Source organism: Candoia aspera, chromosome 7 (assembly GCF_035149785.1).
Source record: "Candoia aspera isolate rCanAsp1 chromosome 7, rCanAsp1.hap2, whole genome shotgun sequence".
Taxonomy (NCBI): Eukaryota; Metazoa; Chordata; class Lepidosauria; order Squamata; family Boidae; genus Candoia; species Candoia aspera.
The window spans coordinates 48,049,824-48,072,490 of NC_086159.1; the positions used below are offsets into that span (position 1 = coordinate 48,049,824).

General features: G+C 36.4%; 1 protein-coding gene across 2 annotated transcripts in view; it reads right to left on the reverse strand.

The window, feature by feature from the left end:
- Positions 1-22,667, reverse strand: part of SRGAP1 (SLIT-ROBO Rho GTPase activating protein 1) — a 114,194-nt gene that overhangs the window by 50,402 nt on the left and 41,125 nt on the right. For both annotated transcript variants that reach the window (XM_063309261.1, XM_063309259.1), the window contains exons 2-4: positions 9,750-9,945; positions 8,047-8,209; positions 4,150-4,212 (exon numbers count right to left, since the gene is read on the reverse strand). In XM_063309261.1, the coding sequence (XP_063165331.1) occupies positions 4,150-4,212; positions 8,047-8,209; positions 9,750-9,945 (422 nt within the window). The remainder of the gene's footprint in view (positions 1-4,149; positions 4,213-8,046; positions 8,210-9,749; positions 9,946-22,667) is intronic.

Here is a 22,667-nt window from a genome sequence, read left to right on the forward strand (position 1 = left end):
CCAAACACACACAGTCTGAACTCTGTTCCTCTATCCTTCAGGGATATAAACATTTTCACAGATAAGAACCTTGATATAGGAACAGAGAAATGTGTGCAATGTTGAATTCACTTGCTAAGGCAAAGCTAAACACAAAGTTATTAATAAATAGCCTCCATAAAGGAAATGCACACTTTTAAAAAACGAATACAATTCATATAATTTAAAAACACTGCACAATTAATTACATGTCCCATGAAAAAGAAATAGTGAGTGGAAGAGAAAGACATTAATACTACTTTCAGTTTAATGCTGCATTACAAATTAATAACTGTAAAATAAAATGTCCAGTATAACTAAATACCAATATCAAAACACCCAGTATAAGTAGTAGGCTGAAGAGCGGACTTTATTCTGTGTTTAAGCAATAATTCACTTAAAATTCATGTATGTTTGTGAAGATTTATTTTGTTAATTTCAGCCAAATGAAATAATTCACCCAAGATAGATATTTTTATCTGCGGTACTGGTCTGATAGTTGACTATTGGTATATTTTTATTTGCCTTCAAGTAATCCAATTTTTTAAGTTACAACATTAATTAGTATTCCAGGTAGTTCAGTACAAAATAATTTGCTATGCTACAATAGCATGCAAAAAACTTTTCTCCCTACTTGACAGCAGTAGATGAAAGGATTTAATTCTTTTTCTCATGCATTGACTCCATACAGTAGCTCCATGATATACTTGAATACTAACCAGAAGTTACACATTTTAATTTTAAAATAGTTCCTTCTGGGAAGCATTCAGTGCATTAAATCTGTCCTGCACTGTGGCATATTTCTTAACTGCTTGTTCCTTCACTGTTGATGGTTCATCCTAAAAGGCAGAAGCTATCCACCACTTTGGTATCCTCACTGTCAATTCTAAGGCTGGTTTTTCTACTTGTCATTAGTTTAGTCTTCTTTATATTTAATTTCATTTTTTTACTATGCTTGACTTTTATTACTAGACCTTGTATACCCTTTACATTTTTGCATATCAGAGTACTGTTATAAGCATAGCATTATTGATGTGATTGATGTTTCTTCCTCCAATTTTAAAATCACACTTCTTCTAATCCAGCTTTCCTTAATATATATTTAGCATATAGGTTATAATATGTACAGCTTTGTCACACTCCTTTGCCAATCTGGAGCCAATCTGTTTCACCATGTTCTGCCCGTACTGGGGCTTCCTGACCTGTATATAAGTTTCTCATGAGGTCAATGAGATGTTTTGGGATTCCCATTTTTCTAATCAAAGTCCTCAATTTGACATGATCAACACAATCAAAGGCCTTTATATAACCAATGAAGCACATACTGGCATCTTTTTGATATTCTTTGGCTTTCTCAATTATCCAGCATGGATCAGCAATATTACTTGTCCACAAAAAATAATTTAATCAGTGATAAAATAGAAGTATCTCCAGATAAATATAAATATACATACAAATATAAATATATAACAGTGTGGTAATTATGCTTTTGAGGAAGAATGTGTGGATTCACAGATTCAAGAAACAATATCAGACAGTTTTGAAACTATAAACAGAGGTTCCAAATGGAAGGCCCAATCCATATTACATTCATGCTCACATTGCTAATTCATTGCACTTTTGCTTGAGCACTCACTTCCTATTTTTAGAGGGTTTTTTTTTTAAATTAACCATTAGAACCACAGAACTGTAGTTTTGGCAGTAGTGTATTATTATTTATTTCCTTATGTTCAAATCCACAGTGTTTGTACATTTTGCTTATACAGGTATGCTTTATCTGATCACTAACTGAAATAAATTCTCTCTACATCTATCTGTCTGGTAGAAGCCCAAATTTAAGCATACATTTATAGCAATATTGCTGTTTAAGGATTTTAATTATGACAGCAATGCCAATCCAATCCAATTTGTAATGGACATACACAGTGATACAACATACTGTAAATTGCACTGACCTGAGACATAATTTTTGTTAGTGTAAACTTAGTGCTTCCTCTATTTTTATGCTTCTCTGAATGCAGCTCCCTTTAATTTTAACTACATTGTACTTGCAACCCACAAATGCCTCCCCAAATTTACTAGATTTAGCAATAAGGAACACATACAACTGAAATGGGAAGATCATTTTAGATTTGTAGAGAATTAGGCAATGGATGCAGACTATCCCAAGATGCTGTTGAAAGCAAAGGGGTAGATGGGAGGTGGAATCCACCTCACAGCAAAGAACAAAAGCAAGCAGCTCACAGTAGAGAAACCTTCACTGGCTTCTTCCTCACTTAGAAATGGGAGGAGGCAGAAGTGGGAAAATTGATAATTTCAATTAAATGTGTTAAGGAAAGCATGTAGAGAATAGTTTCTGAAAGTCTATCCAACCCTTAAAAGGAGATCAACTCAAAGCAGCTCCATTTTTGGTCTCATGACCAAGGGACAGGAGGAGGGTGTTCTGTTTAGACTATGAGACGGCCAGGCAAGTAAAAAAGGAATTCTTTATTTACAAGAAACTATGTACAATTACCAATTGTCCTTTAATTACTAGCTCAGTTCAATTCAAGCACAACTGGGCAATGGCAGAGTGCTTGACAAGATAGCAAAACCAGGTTTAGCTAGAGAGCACAAAAATGCGGCTGGACTGGACTCAACTGGAATTCGCGGCAAGATGGCTAGGCAGGACTCAACTGAAGATGGTGGCAGAGAAACAGGACAAGATCTGGCAGGAACTGGTAACAAGGCGACTGAACCAGCCTGGGCTGGAGGACATGGCATGACTGCAAGGCAAAACTCAGCTATGGACCACAAAGAGGTAACAAGGCTAGGCTCGACTGGATTCTGTGGCAAGGTGATAAGACTAGGTTCGTCTGGAACTTGTGGCAAGACAGCAAGGCAAGACTCGACTGGGCTTCGAGGCGACAAGGCAAGGCAAGGCAAGGCAAGACTCGATGGCTTCGAGGCAAGAGGGTGGAACTCACTTGGCTGGGCTTCATGGCGATGCGGCAAGGCAAGACTTGACTGGGCTTTGAGGCAATGAGGCAAGGCAAGACTCAGCTGGGCTTCGAGGCAACAAGGCAAGGCAAGACTCGGCTGGGCTTTGAGGCAAGACAATGGAACTCAACTTGGCTGGGATTCGTGGCAATGCAGCAAGGCAAGACTCGACTGGGCTTCGAGGTGACACGGCAAGGCAAGACTCAACTGGGCTTTGAGGCAAGGCAGCAGGGCTTGACTTGGCTGGGCTGCTTGGCAGAACGACAAGGCAAGACTCAGAAGACTGGAAAGGCTCTGATTCTGTAATGGCTACAGGGCAAGGCTCCAGGGACAATTCCAGCTTCTCTTCTGCTGAGGAAGTTGTTAGCTCAATGGAATGTTTGTCTTCCACGGTTCTGTCTTTGTGCTGGCTTCTTTTTAAGCCATTCCCTTTGCGCCGTTTCTCCTCCAGAGCCAATCAGGCTTCCTTTTGCTTGGCGCACTTTTCGGCTCACCTTTCTCTTGCGCTGATTGGTTGCTTTGAATTTGACTCCTGATTTCACCCAATCAGTTGCTCAAGGCTCTCCTGCTCTGCTGAGTCATTTGGAATTTCGGTTTCCCCATTTTGCCTCAGAGTCAGCACAGGTTTCGATTTCCCCTTCCTCAGCCTCAGAGTCAGACTCAACTCTTACAGAGGGAAGCTTAAGAATAGAGCAGTTGCCCAACTCCATCTTCCATAGCAATGCACTAAGAAAAATTGTTTTGCATTTTTTTTCTCTGCAGCTCCTGGCCAGATCCAGCCCATTTTCAAACTCAATCTTTCTTCCGTTGGCTTCTCCCACCACACCAAATTTGATCTCATTCTGTTTTCGGAATATTATTCTGCTGTTTGGCAAATGGTCAGATGGACAGAGTCCTGAGCCTTTTACATTATTTCTTTCCAATGTTTCATAGGGTTTGAAGGAATAATAAAAGCAGTTAGTCTTGAGCTCAATTAGAAACATATCCATAGATGTCTCTTTGGAGTCTAAATCAACCATCTTATTTGTTTATATATCACCAGATTAATATTATTTCTAAGACCAGTTGATTCAATTAAAAACATTTAAAATTATGTAAAAGTGGATTTTTAATCAATAATTCTTTCCTTTACAGCCAAATCAATGTGCTTACCGTGTAAAGCTCATTAAGAACCCTCATTAAATCCTCATGAAGCTGGAATGCAATTTCTTTGCTCTGTAATTAAAAAGGAATTATTAGGAAAAGGAACTTAAAACTAATATTGAGCAAAAACTGGATGAAAGATTTTTCACTGAAACTTTTATAGACACAAAACATATTCTCCCATTTTTTGTTCTTCCTTGTGAACAGCAGAAATGTATGTTCAAGTGTCAAGGGACAAGTGTCAGGGAACAAAACACATTACATGACTGTTGTGAAGACAATTAAGCCAATACTAATTTTGCTATTCTTTGACAATTAAATCATCCGTAACATGGCAAAATAGAAAACGTTGACAGGTTCCCTTCACAACAAGGCCTTCTTTCTTCTTCCTGACATTTTTTCATAGTAAGGACACTGAGGCTTTGTTTACCCTTGGTAGCACTACAAATTTGCAAATTAGCCAACTGAACAATTATTGTAGCCACTCCATTGGTAATGGACTGACTGCCATGCTTTCTCAGCTACTTTAAAATAATAACCTAGAACCCCTGTGACTCCAATCAGTGTTAGGTTCTCACAAGAGTTAGAATTACTGTTTTATGCTAATTGATTACGCTACTGCATTTTTACTGAAAAAATAGGTTCTGCTTTGTTGGATCAGAACTAAGGCCATTCAATTTAGCATTCTTTGTAAGTGAGTAACTAGAAAGCACCCAGTGGCCCATACACCCAACATCCCTTTTCATCGGACATTCCGACTGACAAGGATGAGATTTGTAGTTCAATACCTGGAAGGCCACAAGTTTTTAACCCTTTTTTATGCAATTAGAACAATAATGGTCAATTTTTCAAGGACATAATATTAATTTACTATATGCAGGCAGTTGTACATTCATGAGTTTGCTGATATACTCAATAACTTAGTCACTGCATTTGTATTAAAAATGCAACTTTTATTTAGTACAAGCAGGCAACTTTTTAAAAGGTTTTTAAAATTGTTTTAAAAGGAGTCACAGATGGTATATTTGGTAACACTGTGGTATCATGGGGAAAATCCAAGGGTTTTGGGGAGGGAAAGGGGTTGTGTACATATATCCTTATAATCTAATTCATTTTCCAAAAGTTCACAGTATTTTTGTTTCATTTGACAATAAAACTGGCTGTGACTGATGCCAAGCATTAGCACAGATCTGGAAATAGATTACTTTGCATTTCTACTTAGATCTGGAATCAAATCACAATGTTTTCTCATCTCTTCCTGTGTTGCTAAATCTTTCCACCATTTGGCTTTTCTTCTCTCTGACAATACCACCTTGCTCTCCATGCTTCTTTCATCCTTCATGAAACTTTCTGGGCACCTTAAACTGGCAATGCTGTTTACATTCTGCAGCTAGCCCTTGAATAGCTAAAATGTTTATTTAACTAACAGAAGCCCAATAGAGTGGAGAAGGACAATACAATGGTTGAAGTATCTATTAAAAAGAGCCATGGATTTGCAGAAAAATTGGCTGGTATAAACAGATTGCTTCAAATACAGAAAATGTTTTAAGCGAATTGCTACAGTATACAGAACTTTAAAGGGTCGCAGAATTGGAAGGTATCCTGGATTTTCTTAGCCTAAAAGATGATGATTTGTTGACATGAATTAAGTAATGTTTATACAGTAAATATAATTCGGGGGCTTTGCCTTGCTCTCCTTGGTGGGGGTAGGTGGGTGCAGGGCTGCGTCCAGTCAACATGCAGCTACAACAGGTCTTACTTCACTAACTATGGCTCGTGGACACCCAAAGGAAATCTGCTCCATCTCCTCCTCCTCCTCCTCCCCACTTGGTTTTTTGTTTTTTTTTTTTGCAAATATACCCCAATCTTCAAGGAAGAGATTCTTGGACCCAGGAGCTTCAAACACTTTTCTAGTATAAGCACAGATTTTGAAACCCACATATTCCTATACTGTATTTAGAGTGAAAAGCCACATTTATGTTATGTCTTTCTGAAGTTCTTTCTATGGGATATAATAACCCAAGGGGGAAAATACATTTTAAAAAAATGAGTGACCTTTGAAATGACCTAAAAGCTTTTATGAACATCTACTTGACATTTATGCTGGAAAACAAATGCCAGCACTTCCAGTTAATTGGATCCTATAGCCACTGAGCATCTCACAGCTCTTCTAGTAGGCTGCAAATTGAAGAACTGTGTCTTTCCCTGATCCTAATCAGAGAGCAGAGACAGATTTAATCAAATTAATTGTGTGCATGTGAGTTGTAAAAGAGAAATGTTTATTACTGGTACAGAATTAATAGAGCAATTGGGGTAAACATCTTAATTGAAGAGAGAATATACTCTAATTAAATTAAATGTGGTGGGCTTATATAGCTCTTTTCCCCCCCTCACCAAGCAACATTAGATTTCTTAACAGGAAAATAGGCAATATTAAGTGTATACCAAAAGCTATTATCAAAGTAACATTTCAATTTTATTTAGGACATGTTTACTCAAAACTAAATTCCACTGAGTACAATGAGGCTCGCTCCCAAATAAATATAGGTACAACTGCCACCCAACATGTGTATTTGTTATAACTTTGGCCTGGATGGGTATCTAAAAGTAGTAAGTAATTATTTGAAGTCACTAACAAGGAAAGATAGCCCAGGCTACATATATTTGACTTTAATTAGTTAATATCAAATCATAGAGTTGGAAAAGTCCTTAGAGGTCATCTGGTTCAACCACCTACTCCATGCAGGATCCATTAGAGATCTCTAGCAGATGGCCATCCAGCTTTTGTTTGAAGATTTCCAGTGTTGAAGAACTCACCGCTTCACGTGGCAGCTGGTTCCACTGGCTGAAAGTCTGTATAATCAGGAAATTTCTCCTACTGAACATAAATCCTTCTTTGTATTTTTAATCTGGTCCTGCCCTCTGGGTATAGTGAATAAGTTCACTCCCTCTGTGTTACAACCATACAGGTACTTGAAGACTTCTACCATAACTCCCCTTAGCTGTCTCTTCCACAGGCTAAACATACCCAGAGTAAATGGTACATAATTGAACAGAAAGTACCATAGATTTTTAGAGATAATTTCTCTGACAACTAGGCAGATGCTGCAAGGCCCTGTCAAAATGCTCAGTCAGTGCTTATTCTTTCATATGCTGTATAAAAACAGAAAACGAAAAGTATCTTTAAAAAGTAGGCTCTGGTTAAGACTTATGGGCATGCCATCATCTCAAAATGCTTCCTTAGCTGGAAGTGAACACAAAGTATTATAAAATCTAATAGAATTTGTCAGCAATGGAATGCTCAGAAGAATGTGATCTGGTGAATGGAGGTTCATCTAAGGAAAGATGTAAAGAATATTAGCTATACAAGCCTACAGTTCACTTTGCTAGAATTACAGTACAGAGTACAGATTTTCAGATTGCCATCAGGTTCCTAATTTAGACAAACTCATCTCCTGATATAACTAAGCAATCTCCTTTGTTTTATCCTCAAGAGCCACCTAAAAAGAATTTACAAAGTTCATTGCAATTGTTTGTATTTGGACAATAATTTATGGTAGAGTTTTTAGCAAGATTATAGCAGTTTTCTTTTTACTGAAAATATAAATTCTCCCTAAGTATTTTAAAATAATATAATTGTACATTAGCTTAGATTTGTTATCTATAGACTATCTCCCTGTTGTTGGATAAGACAGTATAAATAAAGAAGCATGTTGCATTTAGCTTGTCTGTATTTAAAATAGTATGTTCTTGTCACTCTCACCAAAAAAATCTCTTCTCTATATTTATGGCAAAAGAATGTCATAATGAAGTCAGTTTCCAATCTCCTGCAGAGTATTCATTTTAAAATTATGTCTTTTAGATAGTTCTACTTGATTTGAAATGAGAGAAATAAAAATGTTATACCTTCTTGAACATTCTGGTGGAATCTTCACTTATCTGCATAAAACGCATGATGACATTGTTCAGGTAGATATCGCTGAGGGTTGCGTGGTCTTTGCTTTCTCTTCTCACTTGGTTGAGAAGTAAATACCAACAATTTACTGGAGATAGTAGATTCTGGTCTTTCCTAGTAAGCATACATATTTTATACAGTTTGTATCTGTTGCAGGCATATAACATTGTGTTTTATTTATTTTAATTAAAATGTTCACAACCATTAAATTACATAAACATATAAACAAAGCCAGCATTTTCAGTGATGTATTTAAGTGTGAATTATCTCTTAACATTTATTAAGTACCCTTTCAATGCTGAAAATCAGGATTATGAAAGCACGGTAAATCCTTCCAGTGCATATTTAAGGATAGTTGATATTTTTAAAGGCTATAGGTTTGCAATCAGTGGAGAATAATATTCTCAGACTTAACTAAGTCTGCATATTATTTTTTAAATAAGGAAATAAATAAATATGTGCCATTTTTAAAAGGTAAGCTATATTCATTTATACTGTAAATTTGCTTTTATCAACAGCATTCATATCCATGCAGGAAGTCAACAAACAATAGTGAATAAGGCCCTGTCCAGATGGTATGCTTTAGTGTTTACAGTTCAGAGCTGTAGCTTGAAATATAGGATATAATTCAGGGACAGGACATCCCCATGGTCCCTTGTGGGAAGCAAGTAATAAAACTGGGAAGGCTACAGTATTCTCTAGGTGGCACCAGAAAGTGAAAACAGGCAGATGCATTATTGTCTTCTGGTTCTACTTTTTGTGAAGTCTGAATGGAAAATGATGATTCCGTGTTAGGTCCTCATAACTTTACATAATTATATAAATACTGCAAAAACAATTCAAATTTTGCTGTTCACCTTATGTACCAGATTGTTGTTTTACAACTAGCACAAAGACACTGTTTTTGACATAAACGTTGGTGGTTGGGTGTCAGACAGATTCAAAACATAGAATACCTGCTTCATTTCTTCATCTCTAAAATATTTTTTTCTTCCTAGAGAAAATCTATCTCCATGGTCGCTAAGCATTAACACTGAAATGGATAATCAATCAATAATGGATACTATAGTAAGGAATGTTCCACGATTTCTCTGGGAAGGGAGGAGTTGAAATCACCAAATTTGGAAGTGATTATGCACATTAAAAATCAAAAGACAAAAGGACAAATATTGCTATTTTAATAAACATCAAAATTAAGCAAGCATACAACTCTCAAATGAAAAACATTTACAAATGAAATAAGTTAGTCCTATTCAGATTCATGGTATCAGTCTGATAAAACTTGGCCTGGGCTAGAAGCAAGTCATATATCTGGATATTCACTCTAGGAAATCCTGTCTTCACAGACTCTGGTTTCTTTACCATAACTCCTTGTTAGGTCTAGACAGGAATACTTTGGCTTAAGGCTTATTAATAACCAGATTATGAGACCAAAATAAGGTTCCTCGTTTCACATAATTTAGAAGACATCCTTAGACTACAGTTCAGATTTCATGGAAAATATATATTTTCTAAAAGTTAGGATGTCTTCAGAAAAACTTGGTTGAGCAAAAGCAGCACACAAGATCAATTCTATCCTGAGAAACCATGGTTGATTACACAGCAATTCTGAAAATTAGTTCAGTCTTCAATTATATAAGGAACCTTGGCTTACTTGTACTGTTGATGATCTTTAGTACTTCTTGTTTTTGCCATGAACCTTTCAGCTAACTTCTCTAGATTTCGGGAATATTCCGTTTCTATTTCTGCCTTTTTACGAAAGAAATCTTGCAAGTCTTGAAGAAGCTGCACTCTCATCTCAGTCTGCTGCTCGAGACATTTCTGTTGTTCTATTAGCTGAGCTCGAATTTCTAGATGGAAATACAGCAGTGTGGTTAGAAGTTTACTAATTTGCCAATAACCCTTTTAATACATATATTTTTATGAAGTTTGAACCATACAATTTATGAATAATGAGATCACTAGCTAGAATGTTCAAATGTTCATGGAAAGGTAACTTTGATGATTGTTAAAGGAAACATGTTAAATCTGCAATGAAAGAGTTTCATAGGTTATCAGTAAGAATCTTGGATAAATTAAAGGAGTTGCATTCAATATTTAAAGCCAAAAATATTCTGTATCCACATTACATGAGGTCTTGGAAAATACTGCTTTCTGTATAAATGTACATTTCCTGGCATGGTTCTATCATTTTATAAATTCTGTTTTGAATGTGAAGGGCAATTATACTTCCTTGATTGTTATGAAAAGTGGAAGCTTTTCTGTAGTGCCGTATCTTTTGTCAGCAGGAAATTTTTTCAAGCCTCAGAAGATCGTCATGACCTTTTCATTCTGAAATCCAGGTGGCCTTCAAGTGAATTAGCTGCTGAGGCTTTCTTGATATAATTGTAAATCTGGAAATCTCTTCCTTCTGATCTTCTTGGTTCTTTGTTTTTAAAGGAAATGTTGGCATTTTATTTTATGTTTTATTATAATTGTAAAGCATCTTCAGCTCCTGAAGCTCAAAAGCAACATAAGACAAATAAGTAGCCTAAAGACTTAAGTATCTTGTTTGCTGAATGAAGGAGAGTCAAAAAACCAGATCTGGACTTAATATTCCAAAATGAGGAACAAGGAAAATGTTTTTTAAAGCTGACGTTCCTATGTCAGACCTCTCCCACAACTTACTTGTAACATCTACCATCAAATATAACAAGTGTCACTGCACCATACATTTCCCTTTAGCAGATGTGTACAAGGGAACACATTACACAATGACATGTCATGTGTTCTTTAATTTACACACTGCAAGTGAGAGGAGGTTTCAAGTGGTAGCAACTCCATGTCTTACAAACATTCAGTTTTGTCTCAAACGGAGTGAATGTTAAACACTGGTAGTGCTTGTTGGAATGTCTTCTTTATCTAGAATGAAACAGAAACATCTATGCTTCCCTTATAGTTTCACACCAGTTGGCATGCTTCCATTAGTGTCTGGTAACTTTTATTTAATGCTCGTATTTCTGTGGCATTAGAGCCCTAAGTACTTTTCTGACTACCTAAAAGAAAATAATTTAGAATAATTAATAAATAAATATGCTATAATACATATTTTATTTCGCATTTATTTTCAAACACAAATGAAACACACACACAAAAGGACCAGAAAGCATACATTTGTTACTCTCAGGTATTAAACATTTAGATTCTCTTCCCCCATCTGATTATTAAAACTTGTTCATAATCTTCTATAACTCATGGATATATATGTTAGTAGGATATTAATCCTATAATAGTATATAATTATGTAATACATGTTAACAACAGTAGAAGTTCAAAATGTTAACAAAAATTCACCGAACTTCCAATCTGTCTTTGATAGAAAAGAATTTAGTTTGGGGAATTTGAGAAACATGAATCAGAGTATGTTTACATAGTCAAGTTATCAGATTCCATGACTGCAATATTAAGTGAAGAAATCCGGCATGATTAAAAGAACTCACCTCTCCAAGCTCTAGGGAGCTCTTATATCATCTGCTATCATCCCCCCAAACAATGCATTTCTGTGGAAGAAGCTGACACACACAGATGTAACTCACTGAATGATGAAACACCAAGTAGTTTATATTTTATGTATGACTCACTGTACTCAGAAACAAATTCATCACCAGTCTACTTTCTTTCCTAGCCATATTGTTGATTTTTTTTTTTACCTAATCTTCGCTTCCACTACTGCACATAGCCCTGCATTCCTGTCTTGGCTGTGTGTTCTGAATTGTGGATTCCAGACTTTCCTCTGCATTCTGAACCCAGTGTTGTGTCCTGCATCTCTTCAGGGTTTTCAACAAAACATCTACTTTAACACAAACCCTCCAGGGTGATATCTGAGCAGCAGGTTGCTCAGCAGATGCTGAAGAAATTGTTTATAACCTGGAGAGGAGCTGGTAAGAACCTTCCTAAGGGAGTATCACCATCTGTTTTGAGAGAAAAACCTAAGCAGTGATTCTTCCTATCATTTTTATTTTTTCTTTACTTGCACGTATTCCTTAAAAAATAGGTGCAAAGTTTTAACCACCCAAGGTGTAAGACTGTGCAAAGACAGAATGAAAGCCTGGTTTTCAATGGTTCTTGAAATTGTGGTTTCTTGGTTTGTTTTTTAAGTTGCTGCTATGAAGAAAAACTAAGGAGTTCTTTCACTATGAAAACTAAACATCGAAGTACTGAATATTATGGGTTTTTTAGCAACCACAAATTCTGTTTAATTTTGATAAGGTGACTATATTCCCATTAATCAGTCCTCTGAGCAGTGAAAGAAAATCACATGAATATTCTCATTTTTAATAGCTTGATAGCAAAAATAACCTGTTCTGCATAGTTATTTATATCGGTCTTTCTCAAACTTTTCAAAACCATGGAACACCAGACTTTTTCAAAAATGAAAAATATAATTTTTTTTTAAAGGAAAGCAAATAAAAGGAATATTGAATAATCTTTTCATAATATACTTTTTATTTTATTTGATACATTATAAAACAACGGAATATGAGCTTGTACATGAAGGCATATTTCATCAATGTTTGAAGTGAGATTTATCAAAAAACCCTCTTAGAGACAGCATAATAGTCAATTTAGTCAGATATTTGGCATTATTCACAGTAAGTCCCATTTATTAAGGAGACGACAACAACAGTCTTTATTGCGGTCATTAACTAGCACAAGGAAATTAGTATTCAAATATCCAAAATATCTAAAACCAAATTGACAACATCAGGGCAATCAGGAAAAGTACATAATTTTGGCTAAAAGACGATATTCGATCAAAATATGCTAAGGGGCTAGCTCAGGGTAGTAAGTCCCAAAATGTAGCAAGATGAATTGCTATCAAAAATGACATTCTAAGGGCAGACTCAGTTCCAATCCATATAATTGGAATTACTTTCATCTGAACTTTCTATCATTTCTTTCCTTTTAAAATAATAAACTGGCACATTCAGCAAAACAACACATTGTGGACACAATCATCCTGAGATGTGAATCCAGGTTCTTCCTTGTCAGACATGCTGAATGAAATACAAATTTGGCATTTCCTGCTTTGTTCTACTGCTTGCCATAATTTAGTCATTGCATGTATGGAAGCCTGGATTAAAAAAAAAAAAAAGCAGGCATAAGGTTTGCCCGTGAATTCTGGGCAAGCTTGTCCTGTGGGTTTCTCAGAGGGACCTGCCAGGGCTCTGCAAGAGTAACATGAGAGTTATGCTGGGTAAGCTTGTAGAATACTTCTGAATATTCAGAGAACAATGGTGTTACGTAGAATGTAACTGAAGAAAAACTGATTTATGTAACACTATGGTGATATAAATGGAAAACTAGTCTTTTTCCCAAAATAAGGGGGAAAATTTACTTTAAAATGGAATGGTTGACTTAGATTTGCTGAAAATACAGTAAGGGAGGCAGATGAGGTATCTTTCCTGTTGAATGTTCCTTTGGAGGGAGAAATCGTCTTAAATTCAGAGTTCTCTCTCTTTCAGGTAAATCTAATAGTTCTACATAACCCATTTATGTTTTTAACTTTTATCTTCGCCTATATTTTTAAAAGTTGTCATCCACCTTCAGTAACTAATCTTTCTACCTAGATAGTATAAAAAGCAAGATATAAATTGAATGAATAATGAATGCATCAATCAATCAATCAATTATATCTTCACAGCTGGAATAAAAATACAGGATAAGGGTCATGCAAGTGCCACACAATTTTCCCTGCTCCCAATTTATTGAGCTAACCTAAATAATATTTCAGAAGGTTCTGAAGTAGCACAGGCATGTGGCACACAGAATGTTGAGGCTGACATACCTTTTGCTTCTAGTACTTCACTATTTCATTAAAGTCACAAACAAACATAAAAGAAGTAAACATTAAATTCTGTCACGTTCAGATAAACCAAATGTGTTGCCTCATGTAATAGGGAAATTAATTAGCTGGAAAAAGAGTATTAGTCAATATATTTATTTAAGAACAAGTATTTTAATTCTATAAAGGATGGCTTTAAGGAAAACTACTGCATATTTATGCCTTAATCTAGGTTTTAGATTGTTCAAAGTCAGCTGGAGCACAAGCTGTGGATGGCGTTCAGTTATTTTCCTCAATAGGTATTCTCAGGTGTGTTGGACTTTGGTTCATTTTATTTCCAGTCAACATTATAAGAGACTTTGTTTCTCGATTCCTTCTCTCCCCCCATGCTGCTTCTGGCTTTAAACCATCAAGTTATCTAGTGGTAAAGCACTGTTATTTTCTTCTGGAAATTGTCAGAATGGTTCTTACTCAAATATTGTTTTGGTAACTTCCTTTTCAATCTATGTACTATTCCTGACATATGCACATGCGATACACCTCCCTCCCACTGAACATCTTTTCAGACTCTGCTATGAACTGAGAGTAAAAGCTAGAATTTGCTAGAACTGTTGCCAAATTCAACCACTTTGTTTCTGAAATTATATAGTAATTCTTGGAGTTTATTTTATTGCTACAGATGAATGCAGCTATTCTTCTGAATTAAGGATTAATCTTGTATCCCAACAACCAACTTAATTCTGGCATGGAAGCTTTAGTACTGTTGCCTAGACTGTAGGAAGATCTACTCATTGGAGTAATAGGAGTGCCAAAATACTCCACGTAGCTGCAGGGGTCTGATTCTTTTTCTTGGCTATTTGTAATCACAGCCGAGAGTCATTTGGCTGCCTATTCTCTCAGACTTCTGAATGGATGGCACTTGGCCCATCCACATTCTGGTAGGCCTGAAACATCATAGCAGAATGCTGAGTAACATTTTGAGCACCATCACTGCTGTGGAAACCGGCCATCTGTGCCAGCAATGAAGTGTTGGCACTACATCTGTTCATCACAAGACAACAAAGTCTGTATTTTGCACTCTGCAGGGAGGGACCTGGAAATCTGAGGTCAAATCAAGGGAAAGAACAGGGTCTTTTCATGCTTTAAACCTCTGTGTCTCATTTCAAAGTGTGAGCACTCAAATAAAGCACAGATGTACAAAGACACCCCTTCTTACTTATTCGCAAATTCTAAATTTAAGACTGGATCTTAGGAGTTTTCTACATTAAAAATGTTTTTCACTAATATTCACATTGAACATTAAATTGGAATGAGATGCTGCTTTAATCAGGAATAACATAGAATGGAAAAATGAACTGTTTCTGTTTTTTGTAGCTAAATGCAAATGTCTTGCAGGAACTGTTATGTTCAGAGACAGAGTGAAACAAATCTTCAGAGTCTCTGGTAAAAATATGCTTTCAGATATAGTAAATCCAATAGATTTCTATAGACACCCTAAAGATTGAAATGACAATTGTGGAAAGAAAATTCGCAAAAGTGAAACACTACAGAAAGTATTAATTCCATGTTATCCTATGCCTACAGCTAACTTGGATAAATTACAGGATTAACAGTCCCCCCCGTATATTATGCAGAGTTGCCAGAACACATGTGAAACCTTATTTTTAATTAGCAGTTATTTAGAACAGCTCCTCTGATAGTATGCCATAAGATTTATGTTTATTAAATTATTTAACATATTTTGTTAAAAGCTCTTTATTTTGTAAAGGCTGCAAACTAAATTCTCTGCATTAGAGTGACAGTGCCAAAGGCAATGAAAATAAAAGGGATAAATAATGGAGGAATAAAGACAAACAGTGAATAAAGCAGGCTCAATGACATACCAATGACAGGAAGAATAAAATAAATGATCAAGGAGTTCAGGACATTTTTAGTCTTAAATATGCAATCAAATATTGCTTCAGTTAGAGATTAGGGCTGCAATCCTACTCATGCTTACCGGAGGTAAGGTCCTCTAAACACAATGGATTGAATATACATCCATCGGATTGTGTCTTTAGGCTGCAATATTATACAGAATTGCCAGGGCTCAAATCTCATTAATATAGGGAGACTACTACATAAACATGCATGGGATCGGATTATTGGGCTGCAATTTAGTTTTGGAAACAATTTCAAAATAAATTTGTTTAGAATCAATATTCTTTTTAATCAGGGGTCCTAAATGGAAGTGGGTTTCTTCTCAACTCAGTGAGTGAGCTCCCATGAGCTTCAGTTCATCTGAATGTGGAAATTTGGGGGCCACCTTCAATTCATTAATGAAGCAACTGCTTTTTACCACATCCACCCTATTTTAAATTATCTTTTGAGTCTAAGGAATAGATTTTGTATGTATGTTGAAGGAATGAGAATACTCAAACAAACTGAACAAATAAGCCAGAAGCCAAGGCAGTATAGTCAGTGTTGCTTCCCATTTACAAAAGTCCAACACGGGCAATCTAAAAGGAAGCCAAAAGAGTTTTATGTCTGGAAGCACAATGGGAGACTCTCCAATTTATAATAATTCTCTGTTCCTGGCTGATTCTCTTGCCATATCAAAACCATTCCCGAGACTTCTCCAATCCTTAACAATTAATTTGGCAGGAAAGAATAAGCAGAAGCTTGCATTTGCCTGCACCCAAGTCTCTGTATAGTCTATGTGGGAAAAAACTAAGTGCAGATGTAGAGCCAAATTAATACTATAGGTCAATCACAATGGAACAGACACTTGAAACAAAGTGATATCATAATCAAACATCATATTGCTGTGCTCAATAAGGAGCTATAAGGCACTGGCCTTGTTGCTAGGAAAACTACCCCATGGGGAAGAGAATGCCATCTGAAAGAGCAGCCTCACGGCACAGTAAGAGATTGCAAAACACAGAAAAAAAATCATTTCGAAAAGCAGTTTTTTTCTTCTTTGAAGGAACAGCTTTCTCAGTCAGGATTCAGAAACTAAAACACAAAGGAGTAGATTCACTAACCTTGGCATCTAAAGGCCTTGCACAACTTTCGACATAAGAGAAACAGAACCCATGGCTGGTTGTGATATGGAAGTGGGGAGGCAATGGATGCGTCCAAAGACCAACTTCCAGCAGCCATAATGGAAGCAATGAGGGAGAGGATGTTTTAGCCTGATTTCCAAGGGTGGCCTTTAAATGCTTTCTGGGGAAATGTACATTAAGCAGAACTCCAAGAAAACTGTAAATGATGCAGTAAATTAAACAACAATAATTAGTCATGCTCTAAATGAAACAACGTAGTCATAGCTAACTGTCAGAATGGAGGTTGTTTTTTTAAATGAACAACTGTAATATTAGCAATAATGTTTACATTACAATTACACTGGTAAAGCAGAAGAAAGAAAGCACAAAACTCAATCCAATTACATTCCTAATGGCAATGTGGGCTGCTTTTTCCTTAAATTAACTTACAAACATATTCCAGTACACAGAGAAAGATTTACTTAGGAGAAAGTCAACTAAAAATTAAGAAATTTATTTTTAAAAAAGAATCAAATTGACAATTTTACACGTGCTTTTAAAACTGTATAGCTCTTTACTAACTTCCCTGTTTTCAATACTCAGTATTTTGAGCTACAAAGTCAGGTGTTTTAATTCTAAGTGAAACCTAAAAATTATAAGCAGTGCATTACTGTTAATGAGAGCCAGTTTGCTGTAGTGGTTAAGGCACCAGGCTAGAAACCAGGACACCATGAGTTCTAGTCCACCTTAGGCACGAAGCCAGCTGGGTGACCTTGGGCCAGTCATTCTCTCTAAGCCCTAGAAAGCAGGCAATGGCAAACCACTTCCGAAATCTTGCCAAGAAAACTGTAGGGACTTGTCCAGGCAGTCACTAGGAATCAAAACTAAGTCAAAGGTGCGCACACACGCACACACAAAGTACAGTTAATACAAATCAAATCAAGTTTTGCTACCTATGATAGGAAGGTTATAGATCTCAACACTGAAGATTATGTCAAAATTGTAAAAGTAAAATTTAAATAAAACCTTATCACACTGAGTATATACAGTATTGTATAGTGTAGTATGGGTTATCTACAGATATTCATTATTCAGTGTTAGTAACCAGAGTCCCCCTTTTAGGGGGAGATGGGTGGTGATAGAAATGTGAATAATAAATAAATAAATATATTAAATTTATATCACTGCCCATCTCCCCCAATGGGGGACTCTGGGCGGTTTACAATAAATATACTTTTTGATATAAACAGAACTTTCTCAATCCATGTTATTAATCAATATGTGGATGAAGAAAATAATTCCTCTTGGCTCCATGTCTGACATCTATGTTTAGGATTAGTGTACAAGGGCCTGATACTTGTAAATAAGCAAGTGTAAGGTTCCACAGCAGTATTAGAAACCCTAATCATGCCCAAGTTCCTGAGTCAAAAAAGGACCTTATGCACGTGAGGCCTCTTTCATACAAGCAAGAGGTAAGTGCACTGAAGGTATCCATGTAACAAAAGAATAGGCAATATTAAACATTCAGGTACTTTGAAATTCTTCATTATTAGCAGATTAACTAAAAAGTTAGAGCATTATTTTGTTTAAAAACCCCCTCCTCTGTCTGGATTTGTTATGTACTGTAGATAACACAGAATTTTCATTCTCTAAGACTTCACAATGTAAAATACAAAAAAACCCACCAGCAAAGCGAAGACATCCAGCTCTTGATGTCAAGTGTGCGGACACTTTCAAAGAGATAGCCATTTTAGTGCTTGGCACGGAGAGTGCTTATAAACCTGTCATCACTTCTAGGCACTTTTTGATCTTTTCCATCTGCATTTTTAGTGGAGTCATTTGCCCACAGAATGAAGGAAACCACATCCTTCTTTCTGAAGCAGTCATTCACTTTATCACTCCAAAGTGCTCTGCCATATCACAGATACTCAGCCTGAGTATTTGCACTTGTTCTTCCTTTTAAGTGTGCATGAGAGAACATAGCCTAGCAGCTGCCAAGTGAGAATGTGAAAGTATCCCTTTTCTTGGTGTCATTCATCATGTCAGTTTCATCTGGATTATTGAGAGCTATTTGCTTCAATATTGTGCCTATTTCAGATGTCACGAAGCACTGAATAACATCTGTTTATGTATAACAAGGCATTTAAAAGCAGCACACTGAAGAAGGCTGAAATACAACATTTATGCTAACAACTGGCCTCAAAGATTAATTTAGTCAATAAATCCTTTACCACACCTGAAGACTGCAAACTATTTTAGGAGATGCTATGTAAGTTATATGGAATTTACATTCAGACCTATCTGCCTTACTTCCAGGGCCTACTCTGCAGTGATCAGCTTTTTACTCTGCCAGTGACAGGATCATACCTGTATATGGGCTACTCTCTTTTTTGTTGCCAATACTCCTGTCATGCTAAAGCTGATTTTGTGTTTGTATCATCCACGCAACATGATTTTTCCAGAACATGAATTCAGCCCTTGAGTTCTACAAGCTGCTGTCTCCCCAAGCTGACTACTGTCCCTTGTGATAAGAATGCTATATTTTCATTTCTTTGTGCCTCTCTATCAAAAGAACAGTTGTTCGCATACAATACCCACAACAAAATCTCTGTAACCTCTTCTACAGGAAATCCTGGAGTTGATTGTTCCACATTGGCTTTATGTCATGAATAACACAGTTCTGACAACACCATGATTAGAAAGTGTTATTTTCATCAGGGCAGAGAGAATATTTTCTCCTTCAAAATGAAATTGCACATTAAGTGTTTTGATTCAGTGAGAAGAATCCAACAATTATTTCTGCTTAAAGCACTGACATTATTTGTTGCTAGTCTATTTGTCTGGGAGAGCAATTGCACACAATGAGTATCTGAATGGTAAATCATCAAAGCTACAGACTCTGCATACCCTGCCTGAAATACTGCTCTGTGTTAAGACTATATGGTTCACTGATTGTATATTCCTAAGCAAAGTTGCAACAGATATCAGCAGTCTACAATAACTGTATTGTAACTCTGTTAAAATTCTTAAAAATAGTTTTAAATAGGCCATTAAGAATCAGTGATAGAAAAGAATTGCTGCCTTTTTCAGTTAAAATCACCCAGCTCAACTGAAAAAGATTGTTATCAAGGACTTGGCGATTTACTACAATTTTTCTCCCAGAGTTTATGCATATATCCTGAGTGGGTCTGTAAACTGTATCTACCTCTTAATTGGTTTGATACAGGCAACAGTATGTTGGCTTGCCAGGTAGTCAATAGATCAGAGATCCTATCTTGCACAGAGTAAGATAAGCAACTTTGGGGATAAACTTTTGGGGTTTTATTTCTGCTTGAGACCTACTAGCTAACATGTACCAAAACTGACTGGTATTATATCCTTCATGTTAACAAAGAATGCTGCATAGGTATGACTGTGGCCGATAACCTAGTCTATACCTTTTCTAATGTGAGTGTTAAATCAGGCAAGTTCAGAAGCAAGAAGCCTAAGAGCAAACTGAACTGTTACAAAACAACACACAGACGTCAGCAACTCCTCCTGCTGACTGCCAAGATGCTCAGATGGGAGAAAGAGACATAAGATTTGAGCCCTGAGTTTGAGAGAAAAATAGAGAAAGAAAAAGGAGGAGAGGAAAAGAAGGGTAGTTAGAGTCTCACAGTGTGCAAGTGCTATTTGTTTTGAGTTACAAATATCTTCTTAGTATCTGTAAAAAAACCATTAGTGTCCTTGAATCCCAGCCTGAGAGCCTTCTAGTTCAAGTGTTAGAATGGGAAAAGCCTAACATCTCTGTTCTGTAAGAACCTTAATTGACCAAAGCCACGATGGGCAGCGGAGGACAATATATATGGGCCCATCTGGTGATGACCAAGGCATATGGAGGATTGCAACTTGGAATGTAAGAGGAGAAATCGTAAAGAGTATCAATTAACCAACTGAAAGAAAATTTAAATAAAAATAATGTATGTCAGTGGAAGTAAGAGAAAAGGGGGAACCGTGGTAGCTCTCAATGAAGGTAAACTGATCTTGTGAAGTAGAATTGACTGCACCATTCAGAGGACCAAAAATGAATCAAAATTGTGCTGAAGAGCATTTGCTTAAAAAAGGTTTGTTTGTTTCAAGTGAGTGATATTCATACATACATGTGGGAAAGGAATTAATCTAAATGTAGAAACATGACTGATTTGATGATCTATAATGCAGAATTGAGAGTATTAATGAAAGTTGCAAGAGCAGATGGAACAGATTTTTTTAATGAGTTTTTAATGAGTGGATCTTGCAGAAAAATGGAAGGAATGGAAAGAAGTGGAAGAACTGAGTGAATGTAGAGAAGCACAGGAAGAGAAAATGTGAATCCTGTATGAACAACTATACAGGTAGTCCTCACTTACCAACCACTTGTTCAGCCACCATTCAAAGTTATAACAGTGCTGAATAATGAGACTTACAACTGGTCCTTGAAGTTGCGGCTGCTGCATCGCGTCCCCACGGTCGCGTGATCATGATTTGGGCACGTGGCAACCAGCAGATATTTATGACAGTCATAGTGTCCCATGATCATGTGGTCACCGTTTGTGACCTTCACAGCTGGCTTCCAACAAGCAAAGTCAGTGAGGAAGCCAGCAAGAAGTTGCAAGTCGCAGTCATATGAGGTCTTTGCTTAATGACCCATGCAGTCCTTGCTTAATGACAGCAACTGGGACTGATGAACTGCTGTTGTTAAGTCAGGCATGGCCATGTGATTTTTCACTTTATGACTGTATCACTTAGCAGCAGAGTTGCTGGTCCCAATTGTGGTCAGTAAGTGAGGACTACCTATGATCTATCAGCAGATAGATTGATCTTCCACTGGAATGAATAGGAAGTATATATACGGAAGCTACCTGGAAAATAATTGAAAAAAATGTTATAAAGCACAACAGAAGTATGTGGGTTCCAGTAATGAGAAGTATGAAAAATAATGCTTGGTTGGTAGAATTATGAAGTGAAAGATTCTGTGGATGAAAAAATGTATATAAGAGAATGCTGCAAGAAAAGAGAATGAAATATATCGAACAATTTGTATGGAGGAAAAAAAGTCACAAATAATATAGTCAAAGAACAAAGATGAAGATTAAAATAGGCAGAGAAAATGCAGGGCAGTTTTATTCCAGGACAATAAAAATTGTTTGGAAGGTTTAAAATCTTCAGCAAAATGAATAAAATTTAAAATAAATGAGATTAAATGATTTGGGATGAAACTGAAGTGAGGGAGTGCTAGAACTGTAGGGGTATTATAGTGATATGGCAAAGAGTGGAATTAAAATTAATACTACAAACGTAAGTGGCCAACTTAAACATGATGAAAAGGAAGTCATATATGCTGTACAGTTTTTGAAAAATGAAGTTGCAGCTGTAGGTGGTGTAACTGAGAAAAGTTAAAATATGGGTGTTCTCATGGAGTCCTTATGGAGTGGCTGAGCATGTTGTATGTGTCTGATGACTGGAAGAATGCCATTATCATTCTCCTGTACAAATGGAAAGGTAACGAGTGTGAGTATGTAAACTAAAGAGCAATTAATTTGTTAAATATTCCTTGGAAGGTGATTTAGCACAATTCTGACTTAAAGGGAATGAGATGTAAGAATGAGCAAAATCTGGAAAGTGCAACCCAGAATTATGCTGAGTAGGGAAAGTGAAGACCATATTTTTGTTCTTTAGCAGGTCACTGAGAAATGTATGAGTGTGA